At 41.0% G+C, this 15,798-nt stretch overlaps 1 protein-coding gene across 2 annotated transcripts in view; it reads left to right on the top strand.

The window, feature by feature from the left end:
- The window catches only part of rasgef1ba (RasGEF domain family, member 1Ba), a 169,998-nt gene that overhangs the window by 136,581 nt on the left and 17,619 nt on the right, over positions 1-15,798 (top strand). For both annotated transcript variants that reach the window (XM_051950397.1, XM_051950396.1), the window contains 6 exons: positions 63-185; positions 1,271-1,408; positions 11,798-12,013; positions 13,370-13,444; positions 14,218-14,313; positions 15,186-15,288. In XM_051950397.1, coding sequence (XP_051806357.1) covers positions 63-185; positions 1,271-1,408; positions 11,798-12,013; positions 13,370-13,444; positions 14,218-14,313; positions 15,186-15,288 — 751 coding nt within the window. The remainder of the gene's footprint in view (positions 1-62; positions 186-1,270; positions 1,409-11,797; positions 12,014-13,369; positions 13,445-14,217; positions 14,314-15,185; positions 15,289-15,798) is intronic.

Here is a 15,798-nt window from a genome sequence, read left to right as displayed (position 1 = left end):
TTTCTTAAGCTTTGAAGGCCCAACGATCGTCTTGTGAATTGTGATTTTTGTGCTCTCCACAGAGGACGTACATCTTCACCTTCCTGCTCAGCTCTCGCCTCTTCATCCACCCGTATGAACTCATGTCCAGAGTTTGCCACCTGTGCATGGAGCAGCAGCGACTTGGCGATCCTCAAGCCGACAAGGTAAACTCAGAGGAAAATAAATCGGCTTTAGTTCAAATTTCTAGCTTCTTCTTCTTCAAGCCTCTTGATCTCTAAGCAGTTTCTGGGTGTTTTTTACTCACTGTGAGATCGTTTTCACTGCAGTTTTACCAAAACCACCAGCAAAACCAGCAAGACTAGAAATAGAGAGAACCAAAAAATGTCTTTTCTGCACTTTGATGCAGTTTTAATGTTGTAATTCCTGAAAAACTAAAAAAAAAAAAGTTGAATTGCTGTGATTACTTTCTTTGCAACGATTGAAAAAAAACCTGGAAACAACATGTACAACTATTTTCCAAACTGTTACCAGTACTGGAAATGAAAAATGATGGCTCTACTGTACTATAGTATTATGATATTTTACTATTTGCTTTTTAAATTTGTGTCTGTACTTGTTTCCTGTCACCTCTGTGCAAACGTTGCCTGCAGTTCAGCTGAATAATCTCTGAATTTTTATAATGTGATTCTTCATCGCAGCTGAGTCACTCATGGCTTCTCGGTTTCACGCATAAGTGCAGAGATTTTTGTTTTTGACAGAATCTGTTTACTGCAAATGCTGTATTTTTGGTGAATTTTTAAATGATTTTACCGATATATTTTTTAACTACTGATATTTTTGACTTGTTTCCATATGTTGTCGACTATATGCTTCTAGCTCAGCCCAGTTTAGCTAAAAACTCCCTGAATTTTTCTCATGTGAGTGTTGGTTGCAGCTGAGTCACCAATGACTTCATGGTTGCACTGAAGGGAGCAGATTTTTTTGTTTTTTACACAATCTTGCTGGTGCGAATGGTTTATTTTTGGTGAATTTTGTAGAATGAAGTGTTTCTGATGAACTATCAGAGAGGGTGAGTAGTTCGAGGACTGTGAGAAAGTTGGAAATCTGATGAAATCTTGTTCCAGGCTCCGATAAATGGTGTCAGCTTCTTATTCTTTATTGTTTTTGGGGTCCAGAGGATGAATGATCTGACTAGAAATGGAAGAAATATTGTGCTTTTAATGGATTCCTCCACGCTTTAGCTTTTTTTTTCTCATTTGTTCATTGCTTTTCTCGTCTGTTTCCCCAGATGAGAATCAGGAAAATCGCTCCAAAGATCCTCCAGCTGCTGACGGAGTGGACGGAAACCTTCCCGTACGACTTCAGGGATGAGAGGATGATGCGAAGCCTGAAGGAGCTCACGCACCGGCTGGCCAGCGGAGACGAGGTCTGTCCACGCCTGCTTTTGTTTTCGTTCTCTGTCTAACCTGCAACACGAAACTGAGAAACACAAGGACCGGCTGCTGATCAGATTGCGTGTTTAGATTAGGTGTTATCACCCTGTTGTGTCAACTGCACACATGCAGCAAAGCCAGGCAGATTTTAGCAGATAGCAGCTCTGGGAGGTGGAGTCGGGTGTCTGGCAACAAAGGCCGGCCGGGTGGAGAGAAAAGCCCCTTTGTTCGGGGGTAGGTGGGCTTTTTGTCATCCCCGGTGCACTTCTTTACTCGACAGCATTTGGATTGTTTCCACAGCGGCGGCGGCTTAGAGCGCCCATGGCCTCGGCTGCAAAAGTTTTTGTTTTTAGTGGGATGCGACTGTTGTCTTTGCTGAAGCCACTTGTAGACGTTTAGATGCTGCTTTGCTAAGCGGTGACTCACACGGCGTGAAAGGAAACGGTTGCATAAGCGCGAGTTAATGAGAAACTTTACAGTGAAATCACCTGCGTGGACAGCCGAACATTCTGGGAGTCAGACGAGTCAGACGAGTCAGACGTGAAGGAGGCGTCGGGCGGCAGAAAGTGTGTTTTCTCAAGCGGCGGTGAAATGCAAATACAGTCTCTCTTGATGTTTACGTGACAGTTTTTCGACGGATTCCTGCCTCGAAGAATCCCGCCTTGTTAAAAAGCACCGTCTCAGCTCTTTAGGGAGTTTTCACAAGCAAGTCTTCATAGTTTCCCGCCAAAATCATAAATTTTAGGCTTTATACAAAGAATTTGAAATGCAGCTTTTGTACTGTAGTTTGGTTGAATAATCTGGTTCATCATCATCAATCGGGGTCAGCTTTGTGCATTTTCTGGTTGTGTTTTGGTTGTTTTGTCTGAAATAGTTGGGTTTCCATGGTCAGTTTGTGTATTTTGAAGGTGAATGTTTGCTGATAAAGACCAAACGCTGATGAAAAACTCAAGCCTCCATGTGTCCTGGTAGAAACTAACCTCCTTCATTAGCAGTTTTCATCTTTACCCACCAAAATTAGGCATTTTAGGCTTTATATCGAATATTCTCCGATAAATATCACCAGTTGCAGCTTTCCTCCTTTAGTTTGCTTTGGTTTGGTTAAATTATTTGGTTAATTATCGTCAATCGGGGTCAATTTGGTGCATTTCCTGGTTGTTTTGTTGGAAATAGTTGGGTTTCCAGGGTAAATATGTGTATTTTTGGAGGTCGATGGTTGTTAGTAAGGACCAAACGGTGACAAAGACGCACATCTCCATCTGTCCCAGTGGAAACTAACCCTCCTTCATCAGCAGTTTTCATCTTTACCAACAAAAAGTAAGCATTTTAGGCTTCATATCAAATGCTCTCCAATTAAATATCACCATTTGCAGCTTTTCTACTTTAGATTACTTTGATTTGGCTAAATAATTTGATTAATTATCAAAAGTTGGGGTCATTTTGGTGCATTTTCTTGTTGTTTCTTGGTTGTTTTGTTGGAAAAAATTGGGGTTTCCAAGGTACATGCGTGCATTTTGAAGGTGCAGTGGACAACACAGTGATGAAAGATATAAATTTCTATCTGTCCTGCTAGAAACGAACCCTCCTTCATCAGCAGTTTTCATCTTTACCAACCAAAATCGAGCATTTTAGGTCATAAATCACACATTCTCCTTGCTTTTTATCACCAGTTGCAGCTTTTCTACTTTAGCTTGCTTTGGTTTGGCTTGATTATTTGGTTAATTATCATCAGCTGGGGTCATTTTAATGCATTTAATGGTTGTTTTGTTGGAAACAGCTGGGTTTCTGAGGTAAATTTGTGTATTTTGGAGGTAGGTGTCCTGGTAGAAATTAGCTTCCTTCACCACAGCAAGGAAATCAGCACCCACACACGGCCGTGTTTTACAGAATAAATCCGTCTTCACATGACTCATCAATAATACAAGCAGGAGTATTGATCCTGAGTTAATCTACGAATCAATGCGGCCTCACGTGACACATCTGCAGCTCCTTCGTATCATCAGCTGAACAGCGCTGCACACAGTCTTTTGATTTCACACTAGATCGGCTGCAGCTGACATTAAAAAAAGACATTTCTGATGGTTGGAATTGATTCCGGCCTCGGGGAAGCAGAAAGTACTTTTCAGCACGAGTTTCCCCGGTGCTTTCCCGTGAGGTGATATCATCCTCAGTACATTTAACCAGCTGCTGTTGGGTAATAAAGGAACCTTGCCTAATCACTTTCGTTTTATCTGCTTGTTTTGACAGTGAGTAGTTGTTGTTCAGTTTTATTTTTATCTGTGGTTATCGCTGCAAATAGGTTTGAGTGTACAGCTACAAATGGAAGTGAAACGGCTTCAGAAAGGAATAATGTTGTCTTTAGTTGCAGTGCAATTAATAGTTCGGTAATTAATCAGTTTGTGTGATGTTTTTTGTTTTTTTTTTAAGAAAAAGTCCAGAATTGTCTGATTGCAACCTCTTAAATATGAATCTCTTTGGCTTGTAGATAACATGAGACATTTCAGGGTGTCATTTTGGGCTTTGACTTACATTTTTCACCCTTTTCTGACCAAAAAAAAGCATTAAAATTAACAATATTTGCAGCCAAAATGTGCCGTTATGCTACTTCAACATGTACGCCACTTTCTTTTTCATTTGTTTGTCATCTAATCCATTTATTGGAAGCAAAAGTGAAAATGGTAGCACTAAAACAGCTATTACAAAATCAGTGTGCAAGAGTGGGCATGCCCACGTGTGGGAGGTAAAAGTTGAAGCAAAAGGTTGGTGTGATGAGCAGGTTGTGCAATGATTTAGACTTTTACTTTCGATTTCTCCGCAAAGTAAGACTCTCTTTAGAAGTAATCTGTCCAGGAGTGTGTTTTAGCAAAGATACAGCATCTTCATCAATAAATCTGGTTTGTAAAATGACATCGAGACCAATAAGAATGATAGATTTGTTTCTTTTCCTTGCAATCTTGGCCTCTTCTTAGTAATTTACATGTAAAACCCAACTGAGCAGCCGTATAACCAGGATTCATGACATATGACCACCAGAACAGAGGCCTCTCAGTGAATTCAGGTTGCAGATTCTAGATGTTTCTACTGTATTGACATCTGAACATCATGCAGAGCTGCACCGACAGTGTGACCTTTCATATAAATCAGGGAAGCTCGAGTTCAACAACCGCCACAAGCAACCGTCGACAAAGTAAAGTTTGTTTGTTCGTGTATCCGCAGATGACAACCCGTGATAATCGAGCACGATTCCCCGCTCTTGGTGGTGTGAACGTTTCTGAGAACAAATCCAGCTGTTTGAGTTTAAGGAAGCGTTTGTCGGACCGCAGCGGGAGTTTAAACGGAGCTGATTTACATTCATGTTCATCAGGAGCTGGAAAACAACCCCAGAGCGAGGTTTAGGGTTTCTGCAGATGCAGCGTCGACCGCAGCGCTTGGAAACGTCCAGAATAGCCGTCCTGAACATCTGGTTGGAGCCGGGTCCAGACCACAGCCAGAACCCTGCAGGACCTTGATGTGAGCAGCAGCACTGTCATTATGGACGCGGTGGGATAAATGGGGAAGCAGAAAACTCAGCGCTCTGATCTTCATCTGACCTCGTTTAGCGCCGCACGCTTCTCCACTCGACTTGAAACGCACAGTTTTGATTTTTCATTAAGTTTTTATGAGAAGTTTGGTTTGATTTTAACAGTTCCCACTTTATTCTTCTACTTTGGAGCTCTGGAAGACAGAACTTTGCTGTTTTCAATCCAATAAGATTCGGTTGCAGGTGTTGCAGAGTTGGTGTGTAGAAAGTTGGATATGTTGTTTTGGTAGTTGAATCTGATTGTGATTAATCAGGGAGACTAATATCTGATACTTGGAACTGTGTATTTGCAGTAAAAATCTAAAACTCAGAACAACATAAACTCCAACACAAAGCTTCCTTTGTTTGTATGTTTCACAGTTGTTTAATTAAAACAGAACTTTCTAGCATTTACTTCTCAGTATTTATAGGCTGTTACATGTAGCCAATCAGATAGACTTGTGGGCGGGACTTTGCAGCAGAATGGTGACCACAGATATAGAGAGATTAATGCATGTTTAAGGAATCTGTTTAAATATAACGATTCCAATAATTGCAAAAATGCAAACTCTCTGATCCAATAACTGGTTGACCTCTATCTGCAGGTGATATTTGGTGACGTTACCAAGATATTGCACCAAATACTGCTAGGAAAAACAAGCAAATGCACACAAGATATTTGCACAACTTGTATGATCTGTGGAAGGGCCGAACAGTGAATCACAATTGCAGTATGGCTAAGTGCAATGTCCAAATCGCTGGAGCTGCAGTTCTTATGTAAAATTGCCTCTACAAACTATTTTAAATGAAGGAATTTGATGCTACAGAGATTCTCCAGCCTATAAATGAGGCAGCAACAATCACATTATCATCGTTATTAGTGGAAAAGTGATGCAAATATGATCATTCCTACTAGAACTGTGACAGATATTGCATTTAAAGTCTCTTTTTTGCATGTCATTTAAGCCTAGTTTGTAGTTCCTCTGTACCAAAAGACAACAAAATGTTGGAATATGTAGTTTCTTGTGGGATGTGGCAAAGGAGAGCAGAACAGGAGAGAATATGGCCTCAAGTTTTCTTACAGTTACACCCAACCGCTGCAAGGGACAAACCAATACAGTAACCATCAAAGAAGGCAAGAAAACTGTCAAATATTATCACTGTATATCCAGCAGTTTTCGACATCTGAAATTACTTTTTGATAATATAAAAAAGAGGCAGGTTCTTGTTCTTGTTTCATTCCAAAAGTCTCAAAAAGACTCAACCTCAGTCATAAGATTTGATGTCTGTGAGGACTGACTTGCATTTAGAGGCTTGACAGGACCTGAAATTGGATTACAAGGTGCCTGAGAAGAAATGATGAGCGCTGCAGAGTCATATGAAGCATCCAGAGAGCAGACGGACTGATTGTAAAGACCTGCGAGTCGACTTGTACCAGTTAAAGGACTTGACCGGGTCGCAGATTAATGCTAAGCACTCGGGGATCTCGGTCTAGAGGTGTGTTTCTGCTGCACCGTGACTTGGCGCCGTGTCCGTAATCCGGCCCGGTGCACCTTTCACTATCTGTTCATTAGTGCCGGTCGGCCGGAGCAGCTAAAAACAGTCTCGGGTCAGGTGGCGCTCTGCGGGAAATCGCTCGGCTCAGCCAAGAATAACAGGACCTCCAGTGATACGATGGCACGAAGCGACTGGTACTGAGCAGTCGTCTGCCACCTCCGGATCGCTGCCAGATCGGAGCAGCGAGGAACCCGCCAGGCTTCCTCCACCGAAACGCCAATAGTTGTGATGGGCAAATGTGGCTCCCTCTGCTCAGAAATGTCAGGCATGCTGTCGTCTCCCAAGATCTGCGCCTATATTTATCCGACCCTGGCCTGTCCTCTGTTTGCGGCGGCGACAGAAGCTACGGCAGATGGTTGACTTTGAAGTGGCAACTGGAGCGATTTTCACTGGTGGTGAGTCGAACCGTTGTCCAAACATTCAGCCCAGTTCATGCGGTGTTTGCACTGATATTCCGCTGTCAGAATGGAGGTTACATGCAGGCTATATTCACTATTTTCCATGTTGTTTAACCCTTTAGATAAAAAAAAAACACTGTCCATGCACCATAACAATGCTGCTTCCTATCATTTCTTTCCATTCCAACACACTTGTAATGGACATCTGTTCTGACTTTTGTCTCCTTTGTGGCTCATGTGGCTCTTCCTTGTTGATTCATAAACACCTTTATGACGCACTGATTAAGGACCAAAACCAAATTTTTAGAAATCAAGGAGAATATCCAAACCAATTTTTGCACCAAAAATGGAAATTTTGATGTCAAAATTTCAAACTTCACCACAAATTTCTACAGAATTGCCTTTGCAAATCTATCTTTTTGCATTTTTTTAAGTTAAAGTTTCACCATTTACCTTTTGATGTTGATCGGCTGTTACGCTGAACATTTAACAGACATTTGTTATTTCCTTCTCTTTTCTGGCTCATTTTAAAAATAATTTTGTTTCCAAACATTGCCTTCTTGTTCTTTCTCAACTAAAACAGATTTCTGTGCATCTTTTGACCCACTGACTAAGGACCAAAACCTAATTTTTAGAAATCAATAAGACCGATAATCGATATTCTAACCTATTTTTGCACCAAAAATGGAAATCCTGCTGTTAAAATTTCAAACTTCAGGACAAAACTTTGCTAAATTGACTATCTTTTTGCATATTTTTTTATTAAGCTTGCATTTTACCATTCATCTTTTGGTGTTGATTGGCTATTAGTTTGGGACATTTAACCAATCGGATCAACTGAGAAGCTTGCTCAAGACCCAAGATTGGGACTGCAAGAGGTTTTGAATTAACTTATTTTGTCTAGATTTTGCTCAAAAAACAGAATAAAAGATCCTTAGATATTTGGAAAAATGTTGAATATTCAGTCTGTTTTCAAATTGCAAATTTTAATTATGAAAATCAATTGATTCGTCAAGCAGGAAGTACCAGAAATTGGTTCTAGTGTTCTCATATGTGAGAGTTTCTTTGTTTTATCTTCACTCTTGTCTAACAAACCATTTATAATTTGTCTCTTTGGCCTCTGGAAGCTTGTGCTGGCTATAACTTGGCACATGTTTGACATTTTATTGACGAAACTATCAATTGATTTCATCTGATAGAATAATCAATCACGAAAAATCTAATTAGCCGCATTCTTTAGCAGAATCATTAACCGACTTTGTGCAGCGGGCTGAGGAGCAGGGATCGTTTAAATACATTAGCGCCTCTCTCTTTGTTGGTTCTCGTCCATTTGCTGCTTTAAACTTCATTTTTCTTTCTTGCAATCACCTCTTTCCCAAACTACAACATCCAGAGAGCCGCGATTGATCGTCTGAACGTGTCTCGTCGCCCACAGACAGATGCATTAGTCGCAAACTGGGAGGAGGATCGTAGAAAACTCTGGCTCTTTCCAGCAGAGCGATGAAAGTCTGCTCATTTTTCCCAACATCCTTCAGGCGAGGGTGTTCCTCCTCCACCCTGCTGAGCCCAGTCCTGTTTGTAGAATCATATTCTGGAGGCTGAATTGGCAGCAGGAGGAGAGATGTGGTCGTGAGGATTTTTTAAATTATTTTTGGGCAGCTCATACTGGCGGTATGGACCGAAGCCACGAGCAGAATCCTCTCGCAATAGCACAGCCTTCAAAATCAAACGCACATGTACTTCCTGCCTCCATAGACCTTCTTATGCAACTTTCAGCACTAAAGTGTGTCAGTTATCTAAGCGTGGCCTGTTTTCAGTCAGAGCGAAGGTTCAAAACAGGACGACCTCTCGACCCCCGAGGCTAAAAAGCCAAGAGTCCCCTTCTCCCTGTCCCTCTTGGGCCTTATAAATGGCAGGAAGAGGCTTGTGTAACACTCAGTATGAGCATAAGGAGGATTTTTCAGCAAAATAAACACCGACGGCGTGGCTTTCTGAGGGCCATCATGTGGTTTGGGTTGAAAGCTGGCGTGGGTTTTCGCTGACCTGCAGTAAACATGTTTGTTGTAAATTCCACTGAGGTTGTTATCACAGTTATCACGCCGCAGAACAGTGGTTGTTGTCGGGGATTGACCTGAAATATCTTCAGCTGAGGTAAACCAAGCGGCTGTGTGCTTTTTTTTAAAATGTCGGTTGACGAATCTGTCACAGGTCAGATCAGGGGTTTACATAAGTTCCAAAAAGAGGCAAGAAGGTCAGGAATCTATTGTAGGTTTTGTAATCCTCGGAACCCCAAAACCTCACAGGTGGGTTTGATAGGTGTTTTAAAAATCTCTGAACACCGTTCATCCAAACCAGAAAAGTTGAAAATAGAAAGAATCGTTGGATTTTCAGGTTTGACCACATCTTCTACTTGTCTGAAGTGGTATAACTGAAAAACAAAACCATAGTACAGGTCAATGAAATGCCTTGAAGGATTTGTTAGGGTCACAAAGAATCGCACGGCGACATAAAACTTGAGAACAAAACCTTTCTTTTTCATGTTCTAGTATCTTCCTTGGACTTGTCAGATGGCAAACCAAATGAAAAAGTGGTGTATCTGAAAAACCAAACCATACTGCATGTCAATGAATTGGGGTTTATCCAGGGTCACTCAGTCAACCAAGAACCTTTCTTTTTCTTGTTCGCATCTCTGTCTTGTACTTGTCAGATAGCAAACCTAATGGAAAAATGGCACAACTGATAAAGAAATCTTTGTTTAAAGGGTCAGAGTTTATCCAGGGTCACTCAGTTAACCAATCAGAGTTTATCATGCAAAAAGAGCTTGGATTTTCTAGATATGAGTGACCTTTAAGGACGTATGCCTCAAGGGATATGTTGGGTTTAGGAATTATCGTAGAATAACATAAACCTTGAGAACATCTCGTGTGTTTTTGTTGTGCTCTCAAATTAAATATGAAAGCTAATTAAAAAATGGAACAACTGTAAAACAAAGCAATAGCCTATATTAAAATGGTCGGGTTTATCTAGGGTCACTCGGTTAACCAATAAGAGTTTGTCATGCCAAAAAAACCTTGATTTTCTAGAGTTTAGCAGCCTGTCTGAACGTATATCTCAAGAGATATGTTGTGTTCACAAAGGATCACAGAATGATCTAAAACTTGAGCACAAGAACGTTTGGTGTTCTTGTTCTAATGCATATTCCTTGTATTTGTCAGATAGCAAACCTAATGGGAAAGTGATATAACTGACAAACGAGTCCTTGTTAAAGTGTCAGAGTTTATCCAGGGTCAATCAGGTAACCAAAAAGAGTTTGTCATATGAAAAAAAAAAAACTTGATTTTCTAGAGTGTGTTGGACTTTATGAGCATATACCTCAAAGGATATGTTGGGTTTGAAAGGATCTCAGATATGATACCTCATTCAGAAGTGGTGTAACTGAAAATCAAAGCCATAGCACATGTCAAAGAGTTGGGTTGAGTTACGAAAAGAGTTTGTCCTGTGAAAAGAACCTTGAATTCCTAGAGCTTAGCAGCCTTTCAGGACGCATGCCTTAAAGGATATGTTGGGCTCACAAAGGATCACAGAATGACATAAAACCTCTTGTTCTAGTGTCTGATTCTTGTACTTGTCAGATACCAAACCTAATGGAAAAGTGGTGTAACTGAAAAACAAAGACATAGTACTTGTTAAGAGTTGGAGTTTATTTAGGGTCAATCAGTTAACCAAAGAGAGTTTGCTGTATGAAAAGAACCTCGATGTTTTAGAATTTAGCAACCTTTCAGGACGTATACCTTGAAGGATATGTTCAGGTCACAAATAATCATAGAATAACATAAAAGTTGAGTACAAGAACATTTCATTTTCTTGTTCTAGTGTCTTCCTTGTTCTTGTCAGATAACAAACCAAATGGAAAAGTGGTGTAACTGAGAAGTAAAACTCTTCCATGTGTCAAGAACTGGTGTTGACATAAAACTTATGGACATCCAGTGTCTCTTTCTTATACTTGTCTGGTACCAAACTTGCTAAAAAAAAAAAAGTGGTACGACTGTAAATTAAAGCTATAGCACATGTTAAGTGCTGGGATTTATTCAAGGTCTCTCAGGTAACTAGAGAGAGTTTGTCATGTGAAAGGAAACTTGATTTTCCGGAGTTTAGCAACTTTTCGTGACACATACCTCAAGGTATGTGTCAGGGTCACAAAGGATTGCAGACTATCTGATAAACAAATCCTTGTTAACGGGTCAGAGTTTATCTAGGGTCACTCAGGTAACCAAAGAGAGTTTGTCATGCCAAAAGAACCTTGATTGAGTTTAGTAGCCTGTCTGAACGTATACCTCAACGGATATGTTGGGCTGTCAAAGGGTTGTAGAATGACATCAAACTTAAGGACATCCAGTGACTTTCTTGTGCTTGTCAGGTACCAAACTTACTTAAAAAAGTGGCGCAAATGTAAATTAAAGCCATAGCATATGTTAAAGTGCTGGGGTTTACCCAGAGTCACTCAGGAAACAATAGAGAGTTTGTCATGTGAAAGGAAACTTGATTTTCTGGAATTTAGCAACTTTTCAGGTCGTATACCTCAAGGGAAATGTTGGTCTCACAAAGGATCGTAGAATGACTCAAAACTTAAGAACAACTACCATTCATTTTCTTGTTCTAGTGTCCCTTTCTTGTATTTGTCAGATGTGGTGTAACTGAAAAAACTGAATAGTTTATCTGGGGTCACTCTGGTGATCAACGAGAGCTTGTCATATGAAAGGAATACTGATTTTCGTGACTTTAGTGTCCAATCTGAAATTGTACCTTTAAGGATCGCAGAATGATGTAAAACTTGGGATCTAACAAACCTTCTTTTTTGTCTCTTTTAGGTTTACAGGAAGGCGGTGGGCCAGATGAGCCAGGGCCTGATCAGGAGGCTGACGGTTCTCAGCCAATACGAGGAGGCGCTGGTCAAGATCAACGCTACGGCGGCCGAACGACTCACGGCCCTAAAGGCAAAACCTCAGGCGGCCATTCAGAGAGACTTGCTGTCCATCTGCAATGACCCCTTTACTGTCGCCCAGCAGCTCACACACATAGAGCTGGTAAGTTCTGGTTATTTTTATGTCCATCTATTGTTTCCTTGTCAAGGACGTTGCATGTCGATCATCAGAAACCAATTAAATGAGCCAGACTCAACCTGGAAGGCAAATTTTCATTCGTCACATCTGAAGAAAATCATATAAATCATTTGTTTTGATGTGTCAAACCGCATTAAGATGTAAATGTTACCTTCCAAAGAGCAATCAGAAATCCTGCCAATGATCGGCCAAAGGGAGTACGAGCAGATCGATGCAACTTGTAGCAGGGAGGTGGACCTGACACGAGTGATGGATGAGAAGTCAGTGTGGTGGTCGAGGTGAACCGAACACCTCGACTTCTCCTACGTTCGACCTACCGCGACATTGATTTTAAACGGGGGCATTCGACCGCTGCTCTATATTCATTACATGACGGTTAACAAACCTGCCTCTCTGAAAAAACACGGGTTAATTAGAGGTTTATATAAGATCCAAAAAGAGGAGAAAAAGTCAGGAAGCCGCCCTAGAAAAGGATTTCTTAACCTTAGGAACCCCAAAACTCACAGAAGGGTTTAGGAGGCATGTTGTCTTTTAACAATCACTAAAACTGTGACATTTATCAAAGCCGGAAACTGCAAAAATAGAAAGTTTTTAGACAGTTCTCGAAGTAATCATGTGTGACGTACGGATCCGTCTGGAACATTAACAAAATCTAAGCTTACAATCATCAAAATTACTGTATTATTTTAAAGAAATCCCCAAAATAAATCATATGTCGTACCTAGATTCTGTTAAAAGCAAAAAATTCTGGGCTCCACAGTACAGCAGTGAAGCCAGTAATAACTTGGCTACAAGCAACTGTCAGACGACAAAAAATCACGGCTTTTCGGGTGAACTGCAAGCTTTGTATACACATTTATAAGATAAGTGTTGCAAACAAATTAAAAATGTGAATAATAAAGTGGCTTTAGTGTGTAAATGCAAATCAAACGTGGTCAGTTTGCAGAGATTTGTGCGCGTTTTTGACAGTTTGTTTGAGAGATGATTTTTTTTTTTTTTAATTTTTCGAAAATAAGTTATCAAAGAAATTTTACTTTCATTTTTCTCTTGGCCACTTGGAACTTTTTTTAACCTATACAGAGTAGATTTTTGAGTTTGTTCTTCCTTCAGCTGTGGTTGTGTTGTTTACAAAGAGGTGCAAGACTTTATGTTGACGTCAGAAATGAGCAAAAAAACGCGCAGTTTTTAGTTCCGAAGCTGAAGTAAATCAACAATTAGGGCAAACCATCCGGGTAAAACAACGCTTTATGTTTGCTTTTTAAAGAGATACAAACCAAATATGGATTCATTGAGTTCATTTCCTTATTTTTTCCTTTTCAGGAGAGACTGAGTTACATCGGACCTGAAGAATTCGTCCAGGCCTTCGTCCAGAAAGACCCCCTGGACAACGATAAGGTAACGTCTGGGTGCTTTTCTAAGAATACACCGGCAGATAAGACACACATGCGGCGGTTATGCAATCTTTATTTCGTCTCCGTCTGTTGTGGGTTAGAAGCGAGACGGCCCACTTTCTCCTCCAGACGGACGTCGGGTTTACACTAAACAGTAAAAGTGGGGTCAAAGCAAGGGTGGCTGATTTCCAGACCAAATATCAGCCACACACTTCACCGGCAATTTCCTCAAATCGTCCCGGCGTCTGGATTAGCCGGGCATGCGTGCACCTCATCTCCTAGCAACCGCCGAGGACGGGGTTCTTGTGTTTGATTCAGGCCGCCGGGTTTCCTCTTGTCTGGCGTTTTTGGCTGCTAGGCAACAAACCGAGGCGATGGAGGGGGTCAAGGCTGCCTTTGTGCCTCGGGCCGGCTCGACTCCCGGCGAGCCACTCGAAAATACGGGAGCGACTCCGAAAATGTGGCGGGAATCACTGCATGGGGGCGAGTGGCGTAAGGCCAGAGGAATGTGTGGAATTAGATCAAGAGGGACCCGCACAAAGAGCCGGCATGCATAATGTGAGCGACTATTGTGCTCCCAGCAGCAGAGTGAAGCCGCACAGGTCGGCTCAGAGCAGAGTTTATTTTTTATGCTCAGCGATGCATCAACTGAAAGAGAGGGAGGGAGGGAGGAGGAAAAAACAGCAAATATCAGCTCTCTTTCTGCTGTTCGGCATGATTTTTGCTTTGCAATTAAATTAAATGCTAATTGAAAGTCTGTTGTTGTTGTTGTTGCAGAGCTGCTTCAGTGATCACAAGAAGGCCAGCAACCTGGAAGCGTACGTGGAATGGTTCAACAGACTCAGTTATCTGGTGGCTACAGAGATCTGCATGGTGAGAAATGAGAGACAGGACTGCACATTAAGTCATTTAGTCAACAAAATGCCCCTTGGAAGTTTCCATAGCAACTTAAACATGACCACTTTGCTTGACAGATGCCTTATGCTGTTTGATTTGCTACTTATTTTGCCAATGTAGGGCAATATAAAGATGAAAAAAGTCCAGAATTGTGGTTTCAGTCACACAGTGGTGCATAAAATGTGGTTATACAAGTCTTCACTGTCCAGGATCGCCCGTTTACATTAGTGTCAGGTCTGTCAGCCCATTTGTTTAAGTCAGCTTGATATTTTATTTAAATAATTTAGTCTTTAAAATGCCTCTGGCAGCTTTCCAAAGCATCTCAAATGTGTGTATTTTGCATATGTTTGGCATTTTGCTGGGTAGATGCCTTACACTGGTTAATTATCTAGTTTTGCCACTAAAGGTTGATGGGGGAAAAGAGTCCAAGATTGTGGTTTCAATCACACAGTGGTGGTCAAACAAGTCTACAGTGTCCAGGATTTCCCTTTTAGATTGGGATCAGATCTGTTTTCAGTTTTTTAGTCAATGAAGTGTTCCTTTCAAGTTTCCCCAAACCAGCTCAGACATGCTCAGTTTGCACAGATTCTTGTATTTGTTTGACGTTTTCCTTCATAGATGTCTTATACTGTTTAATTATCTAGTCGTTTTGCCACTAAAAGGCGATGAAAAGACCAAAAAAAGTCAAAAATTTTGGTTTCAATAATGCATTGGTGTATAAAATATGGTTAAAGTAGTCTGTTGTGTCCCGAATTGCCCAAATAAACGTACTTTTACCAAGAAAGAAAGAAAACAACCCCCAAAAACCCTCCTACCCCAGTCTAATGCAGCTTTTTTAATGTTAACAGCCTGTGAAGAAGAAGCACCGAGCTCGAGTCATCGAGTTCTTCATCGACGTGGCGCGAGAATGCTTCAACATCGGCAACTTTAACTCCCTCATGGCCATCATTTGTGAGTTCCTTTTACCTCTCTTTCTACCAGAACATCACGTTTGATTTGGGTTTTTGTTGCTTTTTGCACAAAACGCCAACAAAAGTCTCAACTTCTAACAAACGTTGATGATTCAGTGTTTGAAAAAGTCAGCGATTCGTAGAGGAATGTTTTCAGAAAGGATTATATCTTCCACTCCAAAGTAAATCCAATCAGTTCAGTAAATGCAATTTGTTGTTCAGGGAAGTTTCCGTGCAGCAGTAATCACAATGACTCAGCTCATTTCCACCTTATGTAACTGTTTTTCTGGCAGCAGAGAGAGAAGTTCCTGCAGATGATTGTCTGGATTGAGTTTGTTCTTTGGTTTCAGGAAACACTCGGTTTGTGGTTTCACGGCTCGTATTTGCGGAATTTTGCACTCGTATGACTGCAGAGTCTTTTAGGTCGTGTGAAAATCTAAAATTTGCCAAAAAAGATTCACCTCAGAGTGGTTTCGAGCCTCCAGTTCGCTCCACTTTTCCTTCTTCTCTG

Source organism: Acanthochromis polyacanthus, chromosome 7, assembly GCF_021347895.1.
Source record: "Acanthochromis polyacanthus isolate Apoly-LR-REF ecotype Palm Island chromosome 7, KAUST_Apoly_ChrSc, whole genome shotgun sequence".
Taxonomy (NCBI): Eukaryota; Metazoa; Chordata; class Actinopteri; family Pomacentridae; genus Acanthochromis; species Acanthochromis polyacanthus.
This window is presented reverse-complemented; position numbering and strand designations above follow the sequence as displayed.